Below are 25958 nucleotides of genomic sequence, written 5' to 3' on the forward strand. Positions count from 1 at the left end.
CATGAACAAAAAATTTTAGTAGTATTAGATGGTATATATTTCGAGAATAAATTATCTCCACAAAAGCCATTTGCATTAAAAATATATTCAAGCCTCTTAGGAATTAAGTAAAACAAAAAATTTTAGTAGTATACTAGTATAGTATGTTTCGTGTATAAATTATCTGAACAGCTATCACTCGAAAGCCGATTTGTATTATAAAAATATTCTTTCGTGAAAAACTCCGCGCTTTCGATCAGCAACTCGCCAGAGAGACTTCCTGGCGTGAGAGAGTATCCTTCTGCCCACTCTGTTCCTCTTCGCGGCTCTTCCTGTTAAGCAGCCGGAACGATCTTTCTAGAGTTTCACTCTGGGTGCTCTTCCTCCATAGCTTCGAACTTGTTTTTGGGGTGCGAAAGGGGAGGTGGGGCTGGGGTTAGATTTGGGGCATTATCTGAAGTGGGGATATTTGTGGCCTAGACTGAGTTTATAGTGTTCGCGATCGATCATGTCGGTACCCAAGGAGCTGGACCAGGTTATGAAGCTCAGAGGAGGATCTGTGCTAGGTAAGAAGACCATTCTCAAGAGCGACCATTTTCCAGGTTGTCAGAACAGACGATTGTCTCCGCAGATCGATGGAGCCCCCAATTACCGCCAGGTTCGCTCTCTTTTTTTCTTTCCGCTCTTGATTCTCTTCCTAAGATGAGTTTCAAATAATCCCCACCTTCCTAATTCACGTTCTTCTGTTGCTGTCTTGTCCGGGTGGAGGTCGCTGGCAATCGGTTTTATGCGAACTCAATTTTCTCAAAATTATGATTCAGAAACTTTTATTTATGGAATAGTATGTTTTCCGTAGCAAAAAGCTGTGAGGCACGGGTGTGAAAAAGCAACTGGTCGCAGTAATTTGAGATGCAATAAATAAGGTATACGTTGGGGATGGGTAGGTTTGGAGGTGATAAGAAAACACAATAGCTTAAGGTAAACCTTTTCTTAGTCCAATCAACACTAAGTACAATGAACACTAAGTAGTATAATTAATTATCCAAAAAATGGAAGTAATCAACGACCAAAAAAACACAAACCAACCACACAATCAGAAAGAGAACACCAAGATTTACTTGAAAAACCCTTTAGTGTGAAGGGTAAAAGCATGGTACTGAAGTCCGCTTCTAATCTTCAACTATATTAAAATAGTATGTTACAATATGCTTTCTCTAGTTGAAACTAGAGGCATACATCAACTACATCATTAGGAATTAAAAAATTTTTTAGAATAGAAAGTAATATGAGTCATTATCAATGAGGTGGAATCAAACTTCAATGAGAAACAGAGAGGTCTCACCCAAAAATAGATGCTACTATCCAAGCGACAAAACCAAAGCTATTGAGCTCCAAATGACAATCAAACCAACCTAAATAAAGAACAATAAGTCACGGACAAGCTATTAAAATTTCAGCTCAATTAGATGAGAGATTACCAACCAATTGTAAGAAAAGCTTACCACACAAGCACCTTTAACCTTGAATTTACAGCAATAATTTTAATTCTCTCCTTCACTTCTTCTTGGCTGTCCCAAGGATGCATGAAGCTTACTTGCTAGCAGCAACAACTTCTCAAATTAAGTATTTTTGCTTCTCCAAAGATGACCCTTCATCTTGCAAAGAAGGCGCCATCCAACTAATAAATATACCATCCCATTCCGAATAGTCCTAAAAACAAAGGAATCAACCTCACCTAATTTAGACTTGTAAAAACAAAACATCAGGGTTCACTTTATTCACCAACTCTCTAACAACTCTTCTCTTGTCTAACACCCCTAGACCTCTAATATTGGGAATAAAATCTTTATTCGGTAACATTGTCAATCCCTAAGCACCTACACCCTTTCTCATAGTTTACTGAGATTGTCAAAAGATATATGCTTTCTGAAAGGAAGAGCATCTGGTCTTTGAGATGAGGAAACATTTTGGAGAAAATCGAGATTCTTCTGGTGAGAAAACAAAAGAAGCTCTTAAGAGAGATTCAAGAGGTAGTTTAAGTTTGCTGGAAGAGCCTATTAGTAAGATGGATGTTACTTGTAAGAGGATTAGCATATGCTAGGAAAAAAAGAAGTGGGGAGATGTTTCAGATAATGATAATGAAGGCATTAATGATTTAAATGTGTTGGGGTTTCACATTTGGATGAGATTTGGGATTAACATGGCTATATTTCTGACTCTTCTTCTGATCATCTTTTGGATTTAATTTACTCGCTTCTGCCTTTAGTGGAAGGATTGGAGGGGGTTAGTATTTTTGAAGATGATGGTATGGTCAAAGAATGAATGGGTAATGATGGAATATTGCCCACCCCAAATCAAAGACTTCAGGAAGTATCTTGAAGCTCAGAATTTGTTGGATACATTGGGCCTTCGTTTGTTTGATTATGGAAGATTGAAGTTTGGCTTGATAAGAAGGGCTTAAAAGGAGGAGTTTTCTTGGTTAATTTTAGTTTATTTTTTTATTTTTAATTAGTTTTTTATTTTTTGTTTTGAGGATTTCATATCCTCACATAGAGCGTACATTCTCTCTCTCTCTCTCTCTCTCTCTCTCTCTCAATACATCTTCCTTTTTAATCAATAAAATTATTTTATTTTTGATATTTTATTTTAATTTAAAAATATTTATTTTAAAGAAAACATTAACTTATGCATAGAAAAAATATTGTAAAAATAAAAATAAATTATAGGAGGGGAGCCTTAAAGAGATAGCGCTAGATGAGATATTAATCTTTCTCTCATCTTCTTAGTGGGATAGAAATTCAAACATAAGATAACTAGGTTGGTGAACATGCATGCTAATGGATATGGAAGTTGAAGATCTTTGATAAAGGCTTGCTGTTGAGTTGACTATGGATTAAACCTTTAATTTTCAGAAGAAAAAGAAAAAAAAGAGAAGTAGAGAAGAAGGGAAAGGAGAAACAACAGATTTGAAAAAAAGAAAAAAAATCTTGAAGTTTTTTGCCATGTCTTCCTCAGTCAAGATAGATAGAAAGCTAATTTCCTTTCTGGTTCCCATGTCGCAAGCTTTAGAATATAGGAGAAATCTAGGAACAAAGAATCTCATTGCCTATTGCTAATAATGAAGTTAAATGGCTTCAACAACAATTTTGTGAATTTTGAACATAAGATTCCATTTGTCCATAGGTAAAAAATGACTAGAAACCCAGTAGGTTTTTTGATCATACGCTTGTTGTCAAACAAACTTGGATGTATGATTATAATTGAGAAACTACTATATTCTGCAGGAAGATTCTTTTTGAGAATTCTAAAGGGGAAGGATGGTTTAGGCTGGTGGATTTTTGGCAAATCACTGAAAGAAGATGAAGTACTGCAGTTTTTGTGTAGAAATTGTGGTTCCTGGGATATATAGAAGTATGAGGGAGAGAGCCCATTGTATAATGGGCTTCCAAATGAGCCTAGTTGTGTATGGGTCGTGCGTCTAGGGGTTTGAGACTGGAGATCCTCTTTCACCCATTCTCTTTACTTTTGTGGTTGATGTCTTGAGTAGGATGATTGAGAGAGGCGTGGATAGAGGGTTGGTGGAGGGGATTGAGGTAGGTTATGAGAATTGCATTTTTTCTCATCTTTAGTTTGCGAACGATACTATTCTCTTCCTATCAGATAACACAAGCTGCTTCTCTAATTTGTTGGCTATCTTATAGGTGTTTGAGAAAGTGTGTGGGCTGAAAATTAATTTCTCCAAGAGTGGTCTGGTGGGTCTGGGTATTAATGTGGATCTTCTTGCTAAGCTAGCTGGTTGTGGTGTTTTGACTTGGCCTATTACTTATTTAGGTGTCTCTTTGGGTAGGATTCCAAATGTGAACTCTTTATGAGACCCTGTTTTTGAGAGGGTGGGTAGGAGACTTGATGGGTGGAAAGGAGTGTTCTTCACTTTAGGGGATCACATTTCCCTTATCCACGCTTGTCTATCTTACCTCCCTCTGTATTACCTTTCTTTTTTTCGAATCCCAATGAGATTGGTGTGGAGGCTTGAAAAATTAATGAGGGATTTCTTATGGTTGAGCAGGGGAGGGGGTAGTAGAGATCATCTTATAGGTTGGAAGACTGTTTATAGGCCTAGAAGGGAGGGAGTCTTGGGTCTTGGTAACTTGGTGTCAAAAACATCTCTTTGGCGGGGAAATGGTTATGGCGCTTTCCTTTAGAAGCTAATTCTCTTTGCATAAGGTAATTTGCAGTTAATTTGGAATGCTACAATGGGTTGTAAGCTAAAGTGGGAATTAACGCTACTTATTGAAGGCCTTGGAAGTTTGTATCTCATATTTATGATTATTTCCTTTCTAAAGTCCATTATATAGAGGGTAATGGGGAGCATATATGCTTTTGGGAGGATCATTTGGGTGGGGGAGATGCCTTTGGCTAGTACTTTCCCTCGTTTTTTGATTTTTTGAATCTTTGTGAGACCTCAATTTCTGCTTTTCTTCTTTTGCGGGAAGATAGGCATTCTTGGAACTTCCATTTTTGGGAGAAACCTAAATGAGAGAGAGATTAATGAGATGGTTTTTTGGCTGGGTTGCTCGATTCTTTTCATGTTCATTTGGGGAGTGATTATGGGGTTTGGAGTTTAGATCCTTCTTAGGAATTTTATTGTAAATCTTTTTTTACCTATTTGATTTGTGATTCTACTGTGGCTCCTTTTGCTTTGTATCCTTTGATTTGGAAAGCTAAAGCTCCCTAAAAAGTAAAAGCTTTTATTTGGACTGCGATGCTTGAAAGAATCAATGCCAATGATTTGCTAATTTTAGTTGGAGATTTTCGTTATGGCTTCCTCTCTCTGGTGAAACGACTTCCCCTCTCTCTTTCTCGTATCTCCTTATGGCTTTGAATGTAGTAGGTGATGTTAAAGTTCACAATTCAGATCGAAGGGAAAACCTTTGATTTGAGATTGGACAAGGTGAGAGATACTTAAAGGTGAGAGATACTTAATTTCTATTTGCTCTCGAGAAAAATCCTGTTTGAAATAGATAGTTAAATTTTTGAAAGAGGCAGTTCTCTAGTTTGCCAATGTTCTTACATGTTTAATTCAGTTGGTAAGGGATTCTTGAAAGGTTTGAATGGGGAATGTGTTGTTTTGGATGTCGATGAAGTGGACTAGGGTGGAGAAGTTTTTGGAGTTAGAGTTGGGTTGGAATGGTAAGATGTTCTCTATGTTTATTCCTGGTGGAGCAAAAGGAGTTGGTTGGTGCAACTTTGCAAGCAAGTTCTGCAAACTAGCTGAAGAGTTTGGGTTTCAATCCTGAGGCGCAAGTGTGGGTAGCCCTTAATTGCCCAGATCATGGAGTCAAGTTGTGATGAAAGGGAAGGCAAGTGAAGGAGAAGGCAGTGAGAGAAAGTTCCATCACGGAAAGCAGGATGCTGCGAATGGGATATATGAGATGTGCATTCGATGTGGGGATGAGCTCTGGTTGAAGATTGCAGGTTAGCCACTGCAAAAAGACTTCTAGTCAAAGGCGCATGTTTGTATTGCTTAGGCAGTTGGGTGTGCAATGGTGGCTAGGGTTTTGGATGATAGTGCAGCCTCAATTGAGGCGGCAAGGTTATCGTAGGGGTAGAGGAGGATAAAAAATTTGAGCTGGGCTGATTGGTTATTGTATTGGACCTAGGCAAGTTAATGGAAAAAGGAGTAGCTTCATTTTTATATAAAACAGCCTTATTATTTGAAAAGGCCCATACTTATCAGGGCCCTATTTCGGATGGCCAGTCAAGGAAAGCATGATTGAGCTATTCATAATGGGCAGGCCCAAGATTTTTAGGGCCCTATTTCTGATGGCCAGTCTAAGGGAAAGGATGATTTAGCCAATCATAATGGGCAGGCCCAAGATTCCCAATTTTCTAACCCCAATATGCAAGTGAAGAATATAGGAAAGAAGGATAAACGAAGGCCAAAATCTCTTTCCAGTTCCCCAAGCTTCAAGTGGAACGTGTTATATCGTGGAGCAATTACAGGAAACCAGCAGCTTGATTCCAGAAAAATTCTTGATGAAAATAAGGGAATAAGTAAAAGTGTTAAAAGTGGTAGAAGATTCTAGCTTCCAGAGGGGCAGGAGAGTGCTGCAGCAAAGGTTTATAAATGTGATGGTGTTTTGGGTAGGCTATCTGATGCCTCAGATGTTAAGGCAAAGGGATGTAAGGGTACTAAGGTTTATACTCGTTGGAAGATTGCACAGATGGGTGTGGAAATAGAAAAATTGTTCGAAGATAAGAGAAAGCACTCTGGTGAGGTTGTGCCAAAGATTTTAGAGAGGAATTTAGAAGGAGAGTTAGTTATTATGGGAGACATAAATGCTAAGAGAAAAATGGCCAATTCTTGTGAAGAGGTTAGTAAAGGAAAGGGGGTAATGAAATGAGGGGATTTATCAAATAATGAAAGCAATGGTCTTAGTGAGTTTGTTTGTTGCGGGGGTTTACTGTTAGAGGAAATTAGGGAACAATGTGGACATGTTTGTGATTCTAGTGACGTTTTGGTGGACTTATAATATGTACATCCATCCCCTTTGGAACCTTTGGAAGGGTTGAAGGGGGGTCTCTATATTTGAAAATAGTGATTTGGTTAATGAGCTGCAGTGCAAGGATGGAATTTTACCAACACTAGTGGAGGATATTTCAAGGAAGGATTTAGAAGTTCAAGGTCTCATGGATAAATAGGATATAAAGTTTTGTGATCCTAGGGGTAATGAAGTGCATTTTGATTGGTGTAAAAACAAAGCTAAAAAGGGTCAAATGGAGTTAGCGAACTTGAAGTAGTTGGGGAATTATGAAGGAAAAGGATTGAAGGGGGTGTTCCTTGTTTAATTGTTAATTTTTAATGTTTCATTTTATTTTATTTATTTATTTTATTTTTATGGGTTGGACTTTCATTGTAAATTCTCTTTTTTTTTTTTTTATTTTTAAAATCTAATATACCTTCTTTTATCAAAAAGAATACCAATGATTTACTTTAGAAGAGTGACCTAATAAGGCCTTGTGCCCCAACATTTGTGTCCTTTGTATAAGGAGTGAATAGACTTGTGCACATCTGTTTCTTCATTGCCTTTTCATGTTGGCTATTTGGAATAAGTTATTTGGTATATTTGGTGAAAATTGGGTTTGTCCGTACACTTTGAAGGCCTTTTATACCATTACTTTTAGGGGTTTTGGCAAAGGAAATGATAGGAACGCTTTATAGTGTTGCATTGTTAATGGCTATTATTTGGTGCTTTTGGTTGGAAAGAAATGCTAGAATATTCTAAGGTATGGCTACTGTTAACAGTTTGCTTTGGGGGTAGAGTGGTATATCTTGCATCACTGTTAGAAAATGGTTTTTTTTTTTTTTTTTTTATCATGTTTCTGTGGAAAAAATGCAAGGGATTAGTTGGCCTTGTTACATTGAGTTTGCTTCTCTTTTTAGGTTGCATTCTTTGTAACTAGTTTCTATTGATGTAAAGGGAGGATTTTTTATTCTCCCTTTTTTTTCTTTTTTTTTTTCATTTCCCTTTCTAATTTTCTGATGTACATTATTCTCTCTTTTAATGCAATTCTTTGTTTATCAAAAAAAGAAAAAAAGGAAAAAATATAGGAACACTAAAAAACTTGAGAAGAAAAATCCTAAATGAAAAGGACAATTCATGATTTTTTGTGTGATGGCCTTCAAATTGTTTTGGACCTCCTTTGACCATTCAAAAGCACTAGGGGAAGGAAAATAGGAGAAAAATGATAAAAAAATAAAGAGATAAGGGTAGAGAACAACAACAACAAGAAGCCTTAGGTTCCACTAGGTAGGGTTGGCTACATGAATCCTTTTTTGCTAATTTTCCTAATCAATAACGTTTTCCTCCTCCAGCTTAAGAGCTATTAAATCTTTCCTCATTTCCTCATTTTAGATTATTTTATGTCTAATTCTACCCTTTTTAATACCTGAAACAATAACTAACTCCTCGCAGGTGGCTACTAGGCTTGCGTTTCAAATGCCCAAACCATTTGAGTCACCCTTCCCTTATCTTGTCTTCAACTTGTGCTATGTCTAGTTCGTTACGTATATTTTCATTCATTAATTTATCTTTTAATGCTCTACTAATCATCCACCTTTACGTTTACAATCACACAACACGCTTGACACCCTCCTCCATTTTCCCCAACCTGGTTTAATTCTATATATTACATCCTTTTCAATTTCCCTTTCTGCTTGCATAATAGATCCAAGTTGTCGAAATTTACTAGTGCTACTAATTTCTTGATTATCATGTTTAATCTTCTCTCCAAATTCCCCCTTACATTATTGAAATTACATTTCCTATATTATGTCTTATTTCTACTTATCCAAAAGTCTTTAGATTCTAAAATGGTTCTCCAAAGTTCTAACTTAGATTCCACTCCCCTCCTGCATTCATCAATCAAGACAATAACATCTGCAAACAATATAAGGGATCTCGTTTTGGATAATCGTAGTGAGTTCATCAATCACTAAAACTAAAAAAATAAGGACTCCGAAGGGAAGAATAGGAATGAAAAAGTGGAGATTTCGTGTGAAGTATATGGAGTTAAAGCGGAAAAAATCCAGGGCTGTTATGTTGCTTTTCTATAATACATTGAGCTCTTATTGAATAAAAGGAATAGAATGTAAAAAGTAAATTTTTTTGGTGCTTTCGTGGATGAACTTCCATGTGCATAGCATGCAGGCATCTAAATTATACAAGTGTGTTTTTGCCTATAAAGTAGGGCTAAGGATGGGTGGTTGTATTAGACTGAGAGTATTGTTGAGATTTTGCTTTTAGTTTCATCCTTTTCCATCTCTTTCTTGGTCCTTGACTCCTTCTTCCCTCATTAGTCTTTCTCTTCCTCTTTTAGTTTCGTTTGATTGTTTTCCACCGTTCTTTTCTGTTTTATCTGTCATCTACTTCAGTCTCTTTGTTCTATATCAATATGATATATTTGTTATCAATGTTATTTCAAAAAAATAAGTAATATGACTTTGGCTTGTTGTCAACTTGCATTATGATGGGGTATTTTTATGCGCATATATCTATGAAATAGCATCTCGAATGTTTTCATGTTTGTAAACATATTTGTATTCTAGTTCCCTTTTTTTTTGAGTTTGTTCTGTCATAAATGTGGATCTATGCTAATAAACTATTGAGTGATTAGTTCTCTGCACCTCAAGCATGTGTGATGACAGCTTGTATTTTCTTTCTTTCTTGTTGTTATTATTATTATTATTATTATTTTGGAATTTCATTGTCTTACAACTTTAGCCTTCGATTTTCAATGTTTAATAGGCTGACTCCCTATGCGTCCATGGTGTTGCTATCCCAACCGTTGATGGTATCCGAAATGTTCTCAACCATATTGGGGCTCAAATAGATAAGAAGCAAGCTAAAGTACTTTGGATTAGCCTTCGTGAGGAACCGGTAAGGTAGTTTTCTTAGTTTGTCAACTTTTTAGGTTGCAACATTCAAGCTATTTTTATAAATGTATTCGTGCGTAATTTTTTAATTTATTGTTTAAAACTTTGCAATACTGCTTTTGATTGTCAATTTTGATCCTCCTTGGGTTATTGGATTATTGTTATGTTTTTCTTTTTCTTTTTTGATAGCATGGATTGCTGTTATGTTGGTATTTTTATGTACATACAAAACTTTGTTAATATGTATTAAAAAATTAAGAGCTTCAAAGAGTTCTGAAATGGGTTTAGACATGTGCCATTATGATATTTGATATTCCTTGGAGGTGTCTAGTGTGGGTATTTAGTTATTTGGAAAGCTGCCAATGATGTGAGAGTTCCAAATGTCTTTCTTCTAAGCTGTTGTTGGACAATTGTCACTTGGGTACCCTAGAACCTTATTTGCAACCCAAACTACCGCTTAAGGTGGCCTTCTTTGTGGGGATGGTGATTCACTAGAAGTCCTAGCAAATCGGTGAAGCTGGAGAGGGGGTTTCTGGCCACCGGCGTGGTGTAGAGTTTGAAAGCATTGAAAACAACATGTGACATTTGACAAGAACATGATACTGTACAAACACGACAATACGCCAATTTTCAAAGAACTAGAATATTTAGTGGCAGGCTAAATTAACTAAATTATTGTAATATTGACTCTTTCTTTTAAAATATTCAGGTCAAATAAATTTAAGATAAATCGTAGGCATTATTTTCATGCAACTAATTTCACGTGCATTTATAGGGGTATCATAAAAGTTATGTAACATAATTATGACACAGAAATACTCTTCCTTTTAAAATATTCAGGTCAAATAAATTTAAGATAAATTGTAGGCGTTATTTTCATGCAACTAATTTCACATCTGCATTTATAGAGGTATCATAAAAATTAAATATCATAATTATGACACAAAAAATTAACATCAACAAATTTGTGCCCTAAAATTTTAAAATTCTAACAACATAGCTAAAGGGCAAGCTTTGGATCAACAGTAAGGTTGCTCCTTTGTGATTGGTTGGTCATGGATTCAAGTCCAAGGAAATGATCTTCTCCCTAGTCTTGCAAATCGGGGATCTTTTGGCTTGGGGATGCCCTCCAACTCAACTTGAAAATTTTAAACTTGAAACTTGACTCAATTTCCACTGATATTAAAATTGTTGAACTCGAGCTTGATTTGGTTGCTGGTTCTTAAAACTCGAGCTTGATTCAATCAAGATCGATTTGGTTATAAAATTTTGTTAAATACATGTATAAAAGATATAGTAAATCTCTTATGTAATATAAAACAATAAATGTACAAAACCAAGATTAAGCTTGATTAGTCTCATGAGTAGTATTGGAACGCTTGAGCTCTACTTATCAAGCTACTCGAGTAGCTCAAGCTTAATATGGACTCAAATAGAATAGAGTAGAGTTAAGGGTGAGTAACTCTTGAGTCGGCATTGCTCACTTATGCCTTTAAACGTAACTATAAAATACCGTCAACAGTGAGAAATCATCCATCACTAGTATGGGAATAGGGGTTGATATGATCAATAGCTCACTTGATTGGATGGAGAAGGGATTTTGTTACTTTACGACTGATTGGGAAAATTTTAACTTTGAATCACTATGTTTTATGGAGCTTGCTAGGTGGATAACGCCTTCTATAATGTTGGATGAGGAAGCCTGGAGGTGGATTATTGGAAAGTTAACCCTTTTTTTTCGTCTATGCAATTGAATAATCCATTGGCATAGCTCTTAAGACGTTACAGTATTTTCTATTCATGGGGTTCATAGTGGATGGAATGTTTCACTTCATCTCTATCCATAGAAGATTCTTGGAATCGAGGGTAGTCAGTGAAGATTCTAAATGAGGATAAAGTGTTATGTTGGTGGCAACTCTTCAAAATGTTGGAAGAGGGGATCCAAAAGTTGCCAATAGTTGAGCAATTATATTTTGCTGGCTTGCTAAGAGAGTGGGCTAATGTTAACTAGAGTAAATGACATTATTCCAACTGATTTAGAACATTATCCTTCTTTTTGGCCTATTGGTTTAGGCATGGGCTATGTAAGCTATATAGCATGCTAGTGAGGAGGAATGAGCTAGTAAATGTTAGTGGCAGTAGGCTGGCGGTGGTGGGGGTGTAGGTCTAGAATAACTTAGAATGAGATAGTAAGGATTTGACAACGCTCCAACTTTCGAAGGATATTGCCCTGGATTGGACAGGATGGCGAAGGAGGATTCATGTAGTTGCCAAAATAGAGGGACCGAAGGCTTGGTTGTAATTTTTTGTTTTTGTTATTTATTTATTAATTGGTTTTGTTTTGATAGAAAACGAAATATATTAAGATAGAGAAATGAGAGGATTGCTTCCTTGCAGATGATGCCTTTCTCTTCCTATCAGATAACGAGGGACGCTTCTCTAACTTGTTGACTATTTTACAGATCTTTAAGAAAGCGTCTGGGCAGAAAATGAATTTTTCTAAAAGTGGTCTAGTGGGCTTAGGTATCAGTGTGGACCCTTTGTTAGGTTAGTAAAGTGTGCTGTTTTGAATTGGCCTATTAGGTACCTAGGTGCCCCCTTAGGTGGTAATCCTAGTGCTGACTCTTTCTGAGACCCTGTTTTTGAAAGAGTAGCTAGGGTATTGGAGGGTTGGAAAGAGGCTTTCTTCATTTTAGGGGGGGTGTATTGGCCCCATTCTCACCTGTCTATCTTCGATACCTTTGTATTACCTTTTTTTGTTTAGAATACCTATGAGGTTGGTGAGGAGGTTGGAGAAGCTTATAGGGCATTTCTTACGGGTGAGTAGGGGAGAGGGGACTATTGATCATCTTGTAAGGTGGGTGACTGTGTAGGCCTAGAAAGGAAGGAGGCTTGGGTTTGGGTAGTTTGGTGTCCAAAAACATCTCTTTGGTGGGAAAATTGTTATGGTGTTTTGACTTAGAATCTAATTCTCTTTGGCGTAGGGTAATTTAAAGTAAATTTGGAATAATACAAAAATGGGAGGGATGCTCGAGTGGGAAATAATATTACTTATTCGAGCCCATGGATGTTTCTATATTAGACTTATGATTATTTCCTTCCTAAGGTCCGGTATTTAGTGGGTAATGGGGAGCGAATCTATTTTTGGGAAGATGATTGGGTGGCAAATAAATCTTTGTCTACTAAATTCCCTTGTTTCAAATCTCCATGATACTCATATTTCTCTTTTTTTTTTCCTTCCACACGGAGGAAGGCATTCTTAGAATTTCCATTTTGGGTGATATATTAATGAAACTCCGTTTGCGATGCACTTAAAGTCGTAATATTTTCACACATAGCCGGTCCCAATCTCGGGTAAAGGAGGAGAGTTGCGTTAGGTAGCTGATAGCCAGCATAAAACTTGTTAGTCACTATGATATGAATCCTTACCAATTATTTGTTGGGGCATTCCCTACGAGCGACGCGTTGCATTTATACCACCCGGGTGTAGTGAAAAGTGGGCGAGAGGGTGGGCTAGGTCGTCGCCTTGAAGTGACGGGCTGTTTTGACGCCTGGGTATGGTGTCAAATATGCAAGGATTCCCTCTTCATTTTGGACGTGGGCAGGTGAAGAAGTTAGTTCAGGATACTAGGATTAGATTAGCAACTTGGAATATAGGGACACGTACGGGTAAAAGCATGGGAATTGTGGACAAAATGATTAGAAGAAAAATTAGTCTAATCTGCCACCAAAAAACTAAGTGGGTGGGGGAGAAAGCTAGAGAAACTGATAAATCAAGATTTAAACTTTGGTATACTAGGAAAAAAAAAAAAAAAAAAAAGAATAGGTAGGAATTATTGGAGACAAAAACTTAAAAATAGCCTTGTAGATGTCAGAAGAGTAGGGAGATAAAATTATAAAAATCAAGTTTGTCTTAGGCTAAAAGATAATAAATATCATTAGTGCTTATGCTCCTCAAGTAAGCTTAGCAAAAAACCTTTAGAGACAAGTTGGGAAGATATAGATAGTATTATACAGGACATATCAAGGGTTGAGAAAATATTCATAGGAGCAGATCTGAATGGATAAGTTGGAAGGGATAATGAAGGTTATGAGAGGATACATGGAGAATGTGGATATGGAGACAAAAATGAGCATGGAGAGATGATCTTAGACTTTGCTATGTCATATGATTTATTACAAAGCTTGCTTTAAGCAGAGAGAACACTTAATAACCTTAAGAAGTGGACAAAATAAAAGTGAAAATAGATTTTTTCTCAACTAGGAGGGTAGATCTTTTATCGTGTAAGGATTGCAAAGTTATCCCAGGTAAAAGTTAAACCACACAACATAAGAGTTTTAGTGTTAGATGTATGTATTAAAAATGGAAGAGAAAGGAGAAAATGAACTTGAATAAGAGAACTAGGTGATGGAACCTAAAGGGAGAAAATATAATAAAATTTAAAGATAAAATGATTAAAGATGATGATTGCACTATAGAGGACAGTGTAGACACAAACACTCTTTGGAGTGGGATAGCTAGCTCTATTAAAAAAATAGAAAAAGTGATTTTGGGTGAATCAAGAGGAAGATTCTCAAATAGGAAAGAAAGTTGGTGGTGGGATCAATATGTCTAAAAACTGTAAAGACAAAAAAAATTTGGTATAAAACATGGCAAAAATGTAGAAACATGGATAACTTTGAAAAGCATAAAGAGACGAGAAAAGATGCTAAAGATGCTAAAAAGGCCATTTAGTGAAACTAAACATATTGATTTGTATGTTGGATTAGATACAAAAGAAGGGGAAAGAGATATATCTGAACTTGTTAGAGCTAGAGAAATAAAGACTAAGGACTTGGGTAATGTAAAATGTATAAAAAGTGACGATGATATTGTCTTGGTTAAGGAAGAAGACATAAAAGAATGAGGGTAAAGTTACTTTAGTAAGCTATTTAATGAAAACCAAATAGAAGACTTCAATTTAGAATTGACAAATGAGGAAAAGACTAAAAATATGAGATTTATTCGCAAGATTAGAGTTAACGAAGTTAAGTTTGCACTAAAAAGGGATGAAAAATGAAAAAGCTATAGGACTAGATAACATCTTAATTAGAGTTCGGAAATGCTTATATGATAACAGACTTATATGGTTAACTAATTTATTTAACACAATTATAAAAAGTAAGAAAATTCAAGAAGAATGGACGAAAAACACTTCAATACCTATATACAAAAATAAAGGAAATATTCAAAATTGTAATAACTATTGCAGAATTAAACTTATGAGCCATACAGTGAAACTGTGGGAAAAGGTAGTTGAACAAAGATTGAAGGTTTCAGAAAATCAATTTGGTTTTATGCCTAGGAGATGTAGTACAAAAGCTATATATCTTTTAAGAAGATTAATAGAAAAGTTTAGGAAAAAGAAGAGGGACTTGCATATGGTATCTATTGACTTATAGAAAGCATATGATAGGATACTTAAGGAAGTTCTATGGTAGGTTTTAGAAAAAAAAGGTGTATGTAGTGCGTATATTGATGTTATTAAGGATACTATAGTTGGTTGGTGCAACTTTGCGAGCAAATTCTGTGAACTAGCCGAGAGTTTGGGTTTCAATCGCGAAGTGTAGTTGTGGGTAGACCATCAATGCCCTGATCATGGAGTTAAGTGGTGATGAAAGGGAAGGCAGGTGAACGAGATGGCTGTGAAAGCAAGTTCCAACAAGGAAGGCAGGATACTGCAAATGGGATAGGTGATATGTACATTCGATGCAGGGCTGAGCTCAAGTCAAAGATTGCAAGGGAGCCGAAGTTAGAAGATTTCCAACCAAAGGCGTATGTTCGTATTGCTCATGCTGTCTAGCGTGCTGATACTACAATGGCGGCTAGGGTTTTGGATGATGGTGCAACTCCAGTTGAGGTAGCTAGTGTTACAATAGGGGAAGTGGAAGATGAAAAATTTGGGTTGGGCCGATTGGTTATTGTATGGAACCTGGGCAAGTTAATGGAAAAAGGAGGGGCCTTATTTTTATATAAAATGGGCTTATTACTCGAACATGCCCATAATTTGTAGGGCCCTATTTCGAATGGCTAGTCTAAAGGAAAGGATGATTTGGCCATTCAAAAGGGGCAGGTCCAAGAGTTTTGGGATTTTATTTTGGATAGCAAGCCTAAAGGAAAGGAGGATTGGGCCATTATGAATCATTATGGGCAGATCAAGATGCCCAATTTTCAAGCCCCAATACACAAGTGGAGAATATAGGGGAGAAGGATTGTTACCCAATTGTAAATGAAGATAAAAATCTCTCTCTAGTTCCCCAAGATTCAAGTGGAACATATCATATCGTGGAGCAATTGCAGGAAACCAGCAGCTCAATTTCGGAAAAGATACTCGACGACAATAAGGAAGTAACTAAAATTGTTAAAGTGGTAGATGATTCTCGTTTTTCAAAGGGGTTTAAACTTGGAGTTAACGAATGAGGAAAAAATAAAAAATTGAGATTTATTTACAAAATTAGAGTTCTCTATGTTATATGATTTTATTACAATGAATACGTGCTTTAAGAAGAGAGAAGAACACTTAATAACCTCCAAAAGTGGACAAAATAAAAGTCAAATAGATTTTTTTTTTTTAACTAGGAGGGTAGATCATTTATCATGTAAGGATTGTAAAGTTATCCCAGGTGAAAGCTTAAGACAACATAAAGTTTTAGTGTTAAGAGTAGAAAAAACTAACGAATGACTCTTTGTATTATGTTGTGTATAATGTCATCACGTACTATCGCTTTTATACATAAAGCCAGGTGCCTATAAATTGAAAGAAATCAACTCACAATCTATACAATTAATATCAGGAAATTATAGCTAATAAGGCAAGTCTAATCAGGACACACAAATTGTGATTCTTGGCACACTTTATATTTTGAGTTGCCGAGAATGGTAGCTTTCCATATGCGGCAGATCTTCGACACTCCCCCTTAAGCTGGCGTATAGATGTCAATCTTTCCAAGCTTGTCCACCAGAGCTTCATAAGTCTTCCTATCCAACCCTTTAGTAAATAGATCTGCCACTTGTTGAGCTGTAGGGATATGTGGCATACACACTTCTGCAGACTCAATTTTCTCTCTAATGAATTGCCTATCAATCTCAATATGTTCAGTTCTTTCATGTAGTACCGGATTGCGAGCTAATGTGATTGCTGACTTGTTGTCACAGTAGAGCTTCATGGTTCCATTGATGTTCATTCGCTGGTCCTTTAGGATTAGTTTAATCCATAGTATCTCATCTAATCCTTTAGCTAGGGCTCGGAATTCTGCTTCTATACTGGATCTAGCAACAACATTTTGCTTCTTACTCTTCCATGTAATTAAGTTTCCCGCCATGTACACACAGTATCCTGTAGTGGTTTTCTATCATCCAGACATTTTGCCCAATATGAGTCGTATAGACTTATACATTCAGTGTATCATGTTTTTTGTATGGGATGCCCTTTCCTGGGCATGACTTCAAATGCCCTAGGATTCAATTCACCACTTCCATATGTTCTTTACCAGGACACAGCATGAACTTGTTCACATAACTCACAGCAAAAGCAATATCAAGTCTCACCTGTGATAGGTAAATTAATTTACCAACTAGCTGCTGATATCTTCCCTTATCAATTGCTTCACCCCCTTCATTCACTCTTAGCTTGGCATTTGCTTCAATTGGAGTTCCTGCTGGTCTACTTCCTTCCATCCCAACCTCTTTTAATAGATCAAGAACATATTTCCTTTGAGTGATAAAAATACTCCGTATAGATTTGGCAACTTCTATTCCCAGAAAATACTTTAGATTTCCGAGGTCTTTGATCTCAAATTCTGAGGCCATCCTCAGTTTCAGATTCTCCTTTTCTTCTTTATCATTCCCTGTAACAATAATATCATCTACATACACAATTAGGACAGCAATCTTGTTACCTATAGAGTGTTTGATGAATAAAGTATGATCACCTTGACTCTGCCTATAACCCTTTCCTCTCATGGACCTTGTAAATCTCCCAAACCATGTTCTAGGTGACTGCTTTAGTCCATACAAGGAATTCTAAAAGTGACACACTTTCCCCTTTACATCTCCTCTTGTTAGCCGTGGTGGAATTTCCATGTAGATCTCTTCCTCCAGAAATGCATTCTCGACATCATATTGTTTCAGTTTCCAATCCAGATTTGCTGCTAGAGACGGTAGGATTCTAACTGTATTAATCTTAGCCATTGGAGAAAAAGTTTCAAGGTAATCAACACCTGGAGTTTGAGTATATCCTTTAGCTACTAGGTGTGTTTTGAACCTTTCAACACTTCCATCTGGTTTATACTTTACTGCAAATGCCCATCTGCAACCAACCGCCCCTTTTCCTCTTGGTAGTGTGCATAACATCCACGTGTGATTCTTTTCTAATGCTCCCAACTGTTCAAATACTGCTTTTCACCAATCGTCCTGTTGAAGTGACTCTGACATTTTTGGAATGGAAAAACTTGTCAGGCAGGTAGTGAAAGCTTTAAACACTGGTCCAATTCTATGATAGGATACATAATTTGACAGTGGATGTTTAGTGCATGTTCGAACTCGGTTCCTAATAGCAATAGGCATATCAAGTTCACTGTGTAAATCTAAAGCTGAGTTTATACCTTCATATATACTTTCCTCTATTGCATCCAGGGGATCTTGTGAGGAATGAATGGGTTTAGTTTTGCCTGGTTCTTTGTCTGGTATCGGTAGTGTATTTCTTCTTTTTTGGTATGTTAAAAACTCTGCTGTTTTTGGCAATTTAGAAGAGTTAGTCTGTTATAGTCTATTTGTGAGTTCAAGTTCAGGTTGCAAAGTGGCTGGTGGTAGGATGTCTCCAGGTGCATGTTTAGGTTGTAGGAGATTGGGCTGCAGGTCAGGGTGGTCAGCCTATTTAGGCCGCAGGTCAGGGTGTTCTGTGATAGTTTCATATTCCTGCACGTCAGTAGTCATAGCAATAAGCATAGAGACTTGATCTAGACCTTGATTAGGACTCTAGAACTGCTCGGGATTGACCCTATTCTCCCCCTGCCAGGGGAGGTGAAATGGGACCAACTCGTGGAAGGTGACATCTCTATTAATAAACAACTTACGAGTTTGTGGACAATAACACCTGTACCCTTTGTGAAACATCGAGTACCCAATGAAAATACACTTAGTTGCATGAGGTTCTAACTTACTAATATTGCTTGACACATTCTAAACAAAGGAAATACACTCGAAAACACGTAGTGGGAGATCAGAATAGAATTTAATTTTGGGGTAATAGCTTTGAGTTTGTCTAGTGGAGATTCAAAGTCTAAAACTCTAGAAGGTATCTTGTTAATCAGAAAGGTAGCAGTTAAGAGTGTATCACCCCAAAAGTGCTTAGGAACATTATGATTAAAGAGTAAGCTGTGAGTGACATCTAGAAGGTGCCAGTTTTTTCTTTTTGCCAGACCGTTCTGAGGAGAGTTGTGTGTACACAACATATGGTGAATAATGCATTTTTCGGTAAAGAATGTTTTGAAGTCACTATTGACATATTCTCTACCTTGGTCACTATGAAGTATTTTGATTTTTCTGTCAAAGAGTTTTTGGATCATGTTGTAAAAAATAACAAAAAGTTAAAAAACCTTAGACTTGTCATGCATCAGATACACCCACATATGTCTAGCGTACTCATCTATGAATGTTACAAACCAATGATGACCAAAGATAGAAGATATGCGACAAAGTCCCCACACATTTGAATGAATAACTAAAAAAGGAGTAGATGCTTTATTAGTACTTGAAGGATAAGACACTCTATGATGTTTAGCTAATTCACAAGTAGAACAAGGAAACTGTGATACATAAGAGGGCTTTATTAGGCTAGGAAACATTTTACTAAGAACAAGAAAAGATGGATGACCAAGTCTCATATGTCACAGCCAAGCTTCAGGAGGATCACTAGGTCGTTGCATTCCATGAAAACTTGTGGATCGTTTCTGCTGTTGGTGCCCATTGTGCATCTTCACCGGGTACAACCCATTTTCTTTCTCACCTAGACCACTCTTCTGCATTGAGGTCAGATCTTGAAGAAAACAACCTGGTTTAGAAAAACACACTAAACAGTTAAGTTGCCTACATAACTTTTGAACAGAGATTAGGTTTGTTGATAGTCGAGGCACATGTAGAACATTAGGTAATGTCAGTTTCCCTTTAAGATGAACTATTCCTTTTCCTGCAACTACTGAGGTTGAACCATTAGCAATTTCAACTTTATGGTTACCAGGGCTAGGTTTATATAAGATAAAAATAGAGCTATTTCCTGTTATATGGTCTGAAGCACCTGAATCAACAATCCACGTGTTACAGTTATTTATAGTACTAGAGAGAGCATAGGAAGTTTTACCACCCCCTGTGGAGTTAGCGATCTTGGCACGGATTTCTAGTAACTTCATTAGTTCTGCAAGCTGCTTGTTGGTAAAAGCTAACTCAGTCTCCTCCTGTTGTTGAGTACCTTTAGCCATATGTGCTTTACTACCTTTTTACCTTTATCTTTATTAGCTCTTGGTCTTCGATGTATCTCCCAACAAGTGTCAATAGTTTACCTCCGTTTATGGCATCGGTCACACCAAAGATTGTCGTTGTCGTTCCCTTTCTTCCTCTTTTTGAAGGTCTCCGATCTCTATTGACTGCCATAGCCACGGATGCTCCACTCCGATCCTTAGTCATGGCCTTTCTTTTGCTCCTTCACTTCATACCATTGAGAAAACTTCACTAAGGGAAGGAAAAGGAGTTCTACTAATCACCATGGAGCACACATTATCAAATTCAGATTGTAAACCAGCCAAGACTTTATACGTCCTACCCTTCTCCATAAGGCGAGTAACTCTGATTGGCACATGAGCATTCTCAAGTTCTAAATTTTGATAATAAATCAATTCCATCCATAATTTCTTTAGAGTACTGAAATAGGAGTTAAAATCGGAATTACCTTGTTTAGTGTCTCGAATCTGATTATCTAACTCATCATTACCTCCACTTGAAAATTCCTCTTTCATAGCTGCCCATAGATTGCTTGCCTTCTCCATGAATAGGTAGTTGCACCCAATCTTTGACTGCATAGTGTTTATCAGCCAAGACAACATCTGTGAGTTCTCATCTTCCCATCTCTCTGCTGCAGTTTCATCTTCTTCTTGCCACTTCTTAGAGCCATCTAGATATCCCAACTTGCTCTGCCCTCTGATGGTCATCTCGACTGATTGTGCCCAATTGGCATAATTGGTGGAATTTAGCTTCTCAAACACCATCGGGAGGTTGGATTGATCATGCTAGCTGTTGAATTGCATAGCTGACATGAGATGTTTACTGTTGACAACCATGGTGATTTGTGAGGTTTTTGGTTGCAGGTGGGTAAGGATGTGCGACAGCTACGGTTTTGCTTGAGAAGGGGGTGGCAGCTGAACTTCTTTCTCAGCCTGAGAGGGTGGCAGCTGAACCTCGTGGCTGGACTTCTTTCTCAGCCTGATAGGGTGGCAGCTGAACCTCTTTCTCGGCCTGAGTCTGTTTGCTTGAGAAGCTGATGGTGGCTAGGGTTTTCCCAGGGATGGAATGTGCGGCTAGGGTTTTTTTAGGACTGTGAGGTTAGGGTGTTAAGAATCTTAGGCTTTGATACCAAGTTGAAAAAACAAACGAAAAACTTTTTGTATAATGTTGTGTATAATGTCATTACATACTGCTGCTTTTATACATAAGGTCAGGTGCCTATATTTAAAAAGAAATCAACTCACAATCTATACAATTAATTCTAGGAAATTATAGGTAATAAGGCAAGTCTAATTTAGGAGACACTAATTGTGATCCTCCACACACTCTATATTTAGAGATGCCGAGAATGGTAGCTTTCCATATGCGGTAGATCTTCGACAGTTAGATATATGTATCAAAAAATGGAAGAGAAATGATAAAGTAAAAACCAGTATGAGAGAACTAGATGGTGGAACCTAAAGCGAGAAAATACAATAAAATTTAAAGATAAAATGATCAAAGATGGCAATTGTACTATAGAGGATGGTGTTGAGACAAAAAACAAAGATGGTGATTGTACTGTAGAAGATGGTGTCGACACAAACACTCTTTAAAGGATGGCTAGCTTTATTAAAAACACAACAAAAGAGATTTTAGGTGAATCAAGAGGAAGATAGAGATTTTAGATGAATCAAGAGGAAGATTCTTGAATAGCAAAGAAAGTTGGTGCTAGGATCAAGATGTCCAAAAAGCAAGAAGATAAAAAAAAATTTGGTATAAAACATGAGAAAAATATAGAAACATGGATTTAAAGAGGCAAGAAAAGATGCAGAAAAGGCTGTTAGTGAAGTTAAAGATAGATCATTTAATAATTTGTAAGATAGGTTAGATACAAAAGAATGGGAACGAGATATATTCAAACTTGCTAGAGTTAGAGAAAGGAAAAGTAAGGACGTAGGTAATGTAAGATGTATAAAAAGTGAGATGGTTTTGTCTTGGTTAAGGAAGAGACATAAATAAAGATGGGGAAGTTACTTTAGAGCTATTTAACGAAAACTAAATAGAAAGCTTAAACTTAGAGTTGACAAATAAGGAAAAGACTAAAAATATGAGATTTATTCGCAAGATAAGAGTTAACAAAGTTAAGTTTGCATTAAAAAATTTGAAAAATGAAAAAGCTATAGAATCGTATAACATCCCAATTGATGTTTGGAAATGCTTAGTTGATAATGGAATTATATGACTAACTAATTTATTTAACAAAATTACAAAAACTAAGAAAATGTTGGATGAATAGAGGAAAAACACTTTAATACCTATACGCAAAAATAAAGCAGATATTCATAATTGTAATAACTATCATGGAATTGAACTTATGGGTCCTACGATGAAACTGTGGGAAAGGGTAGTTGAACAAAGATAAAGGCTAGAAATGAAGGTTGCAGAAAATCAATTTGGTTTTATGCTTGATTGATGTACTATAGATGCTATATATTTTTTAAGAAGATTAATGGAAACGTTTAGAGGAAAAGAAGAGAGAATTGCATATGGAATTTATTATCTTAGAGAAGGCCCATGGGGTAGCAAGGGAAGTTATATGGTGGGCTTTAGAAAAAAGGGTGTATGTAGTTGGTATACCGATGTCATTAAGGATATGTACGATAGAGTAATGACTAGTGTAAGGTCTATAGATGGAGAGACTAGAGATTTTCCAATCACAATAGGTGCACTTCAAGGATCTGCTTTGAGTCCTTATCTTTTTGCTTTAGTGATGGACGAACTGACTAGGAGTATCCAAAATGAGGTTCCGTGGCATATGTTGTTTGCAGATGATATTGTATTGATTGATGAAACTAGGGGTGGAGTAGAGACTAAGTTAGAATTATGGAGAGAAACTTTAGTATCTAGAGGCTTTAGGATAAGTAGAAATAAGACAAAATATATGAAATGTAATTTCTGTAATAGTAGGAGGAATATTGGAGACAAAGTTAAACTTGATGAAGAAATAAATAGCACTAGTAGATATCGATATCTTGGATCTATTATGCAAGTTGAAGGAGAAATTGAAGAGGATGTAATGCATAGAGTTAAAGCAGGTTGGGTAAAATGGAGAAGCGCTTCAAGTGCGCTTTGTGATCGTAAAATACCCTTAAAATTAATATGATAGCTTTATGGGACGACTGTAAGACCAGCTATGCTATATGGATTAATGTTGAGTGACTAAGAAACATGTCCAAAAAGTAAAAGTTGCCGAGATGAGAATGCTTAAATGGGTGATTGGTGTAAGATTGAAAGATAAATTGAGAAATGAACATATTTGTGGTAAGTTAGGCGTAGTTCCTGTAGACGATAAGATAAGGGAGGGATGACTTAGATGGTTTGGGCACTTGCAACATAGGCTATATAGTGCGCCGGCGAGGAAGAGTGAGTTAGTTTCTATGAGGGGTAGTAGAAGGGGTAGACCTAAAATTATTTGAAATAAAAAAATAAGGATTTAATAGCCCTAAATTTGTCGAAAGAAATGGTCCATGATCACATTAATTGGCGGAAAAGGATTAATGTAGCCCACCCCACCTAGTCTTAAGGCTTGGTTTTGTTGTTGTTGTTGTATTCACAAAATTAGAGTTAATGAAGTTCAGTTTGCACTAGAGAAGAAATAAAAATGGAAAAGCTATAGGATCTGATGACATCCCAACTGAAGTTTGGAAATGGTTAGGTGATAACAAAGTCATATGGTTAACTAATTTATTTAAAACAAAATGAACGTGTTATAGTTTGATATACATTGTTGGCCCACAACCTAACAACTTAAGCTTTTTGATGAAGTGGTAATCTAACATGGTGTTAGAGCTGGTTACCTAAAGGTCCTAGGTTCTAGTCTTGTTGGCCACATTTATTGCATGGTTTTTAAAAAAAAATATTGTATTCCCTATAATGGGTGTTATTTATTGTATGTTCTCTCTCCATGTCTTATCGGGTTGTGTGTGCGGGGGAGTGTTAAAAGCTTGATATACATTGTTGGCCCATAACCTAACAACTTAGTCTTTTAAGTGAAGTCATAATCTAACAAAAAATATTTGTTATAAATTTGGCATAACATTGGTAGAAGATAAGAGGGAGGGGCAGCTTAGATGGTTTGAGCATTTGAAACATAAGCCAATTAATGCTCTTTGAGGAGAAGCGAGCTAGTCATGTAAATGGTGCTACAAGAGGAATGGGTAGACCTAAACTAACTTGAATTGAGGCAGTGAGAAAGGAATTGAGGCAGTGAGAAAGATTTAATTGCTTTTAAGTTAGTAGAAGAAAATGTCCTCAATTGCATAAATTGATGGAAAATGATTCATATAGCCGATCCCATATAGTGGGACTTAAGGCTTGCTATTGTTGTTGTTATAAAAACTAAGAAAATGCTAGATGAATGGAGGAAAATCACTTTAATACATATAAACAAAAAATAAAGGAGATATTCAAAACTGTAATAACTATCGTGGAATTAAACTTATGAGTCACACAATGAAATTGTGAGAAGGGGTAATTAAACAGAGACTAAGGGTAGAAATAAGGGTCTTAGAAAATCAATTCGGTTTTAGTCCTTGGAGATCCAGCGTAGAAGCTATTCATCTTTAAGAAGATTAATGGGGAAGTTTAGGAAAAAGAAGAGGGATTTGCATTTGGTTTTTATTGACATAGAGAAAGCCTATGATAAGGTACCGAGGGAAGTTCTATTGCAGGTTTTAGAAAGAGAGTGTGTAGCAGGTATAGGTGATGTCATTAAGTATATATATGATAGTACAATGACTAGAGTAAGGAAGATAGGTGAAGCATCTAGGGAATTTCTAATCACAATAGATGTACATCTAGGATTTGCTTTAAACCTTTATCTTTTTGCACTAGTGATGGATGAATGTATTAAGAGTATTCAAAATGAGGTTCCATGGTGTATGTTGTTTGCCAATGATATTGCCTGGATTAATGAAACTAGGGGTGGGGTAGAATCTAAGTTAGAATATGGATAGAGAAGTTTTGGAATCTTGAGGTAGGAGGAAAGTTGGAGAAAACACTAAATTTGATTGTCAAGAAATTAATAAGACTACAAGTTTTTGGATTTATTATGCAAGTTGAAGGAGAAATTGATGAAGATGTTATACATAGAGTTAAGGTAGGGTGGGTAAAATGGAGAATTGCTTTGGACATGTTGTGTAATCATAGAATACCCTTAAAATTAATAGGAAGGTTTTATAGGATGGCTTTAAGACCAGCTACGATATATGGATTAGAATGCTGGGCAAGTGGGCAACTAATATACAACATATCTAGAAAGTAAAAATTGCCAAAATGAGAATGGTAAGATGGATGAATGGTTTAATGTTAGCAGATAAATTAGGGAATGGATTTATTCGTGGTAGGCTAGGCATAGCACCTGTAGAAGATTAGATAAGGGAGCGACGACTTAGATGGTTTGGGCACGTGCAATGTAGGCCAAATAGTGTACTAGTGAGGAGGAGTGAGCTAGTTATTGTTAATGGAAATAGAAGGAGTAGGCGTAGACATAAATTAATTTGGAATGAGATAATGAGCAATTATTTAATATCTCCTAAGTAGTTAGAATAAATTGCCCACAATCGTGTAAATTGGCAGGAAAGGATTCATGTAGCTGACCTTACCTTGCAGGACTTAAGGCTTGACTTCTTGTTTGCTGTATTTTACCAGGAATACTGACCTCTTGAGTTCACAAACCACCAATACATTCCTCAATCTGGCCTCCAAATGACTGCAATAGATTCTGCCCTCCAGCTGATTGCAGGAGTTTCTGGTCTTGAATTGGTTGCCTGTCTTGTTCCACTAGAGAATTTCCCCTCATTTCTCGTTCACACCCAGATGATTAATCCTGCTGTTTATAGCAGTAAATAGAAATACTGGAGGGGTGGTCCTCATTCCTTGGGTTCTATTTTTGTAGCTAATGAGGTTGTTGAGGATGTTTGATAGAGAAATAAAGGGGTAGTTTTAAGGTAGACTTTGAAAAGGTTT

The 25958-nt window shown here is 36.6% G+C and overlaps 1 protein-coding gene across 5 annotated transcripts in view; it reads left to right on the forward strand.

Moving 5' to 3' along the window:
* Positions 1–223: 223 nt before the first annotated feature.
* The window catches only part of LOC131156522 (uncharacterized), a 138813-nt gene continuing 113078 nt past the window's right edge, over positions 224–25958 (forward strand). For 3 of the 5 annotated variants that reach the window (XM_058110282.1, XM_058110280.1, XM_058110281.1), the window contains exons 1-2: positions 224–637; positions 9288–9419. In XM_058110282.1, coding sequence (XP_057966265.1) covers positions 488–637; positions 9288–9419 — 282 coding nt within the window. In that variant the 5' untranslated portion in view covers positions 224–487. The remainder of the gene's footprint in view (positions 638–9287; positions 9420–25958) is intronic. The other 2 variants (XM_058110279.1, XM_058110283.1) reach the window with 2 other exon arrangements.

Source organism: Malania oleifera, chromosome 5, assembly GCF_029873635.1.
Source record: "Malania oleifera isolate guangnan ecotype guangnan chromosome 5, ASM2987363v1, whole genome shotgun sequence".
NCBI lineage: Eukaryota > Viridiplantae > Streptophyta > Magnoliopsida > Santalales > Ximeniaceae > Malania > Malania oleifera.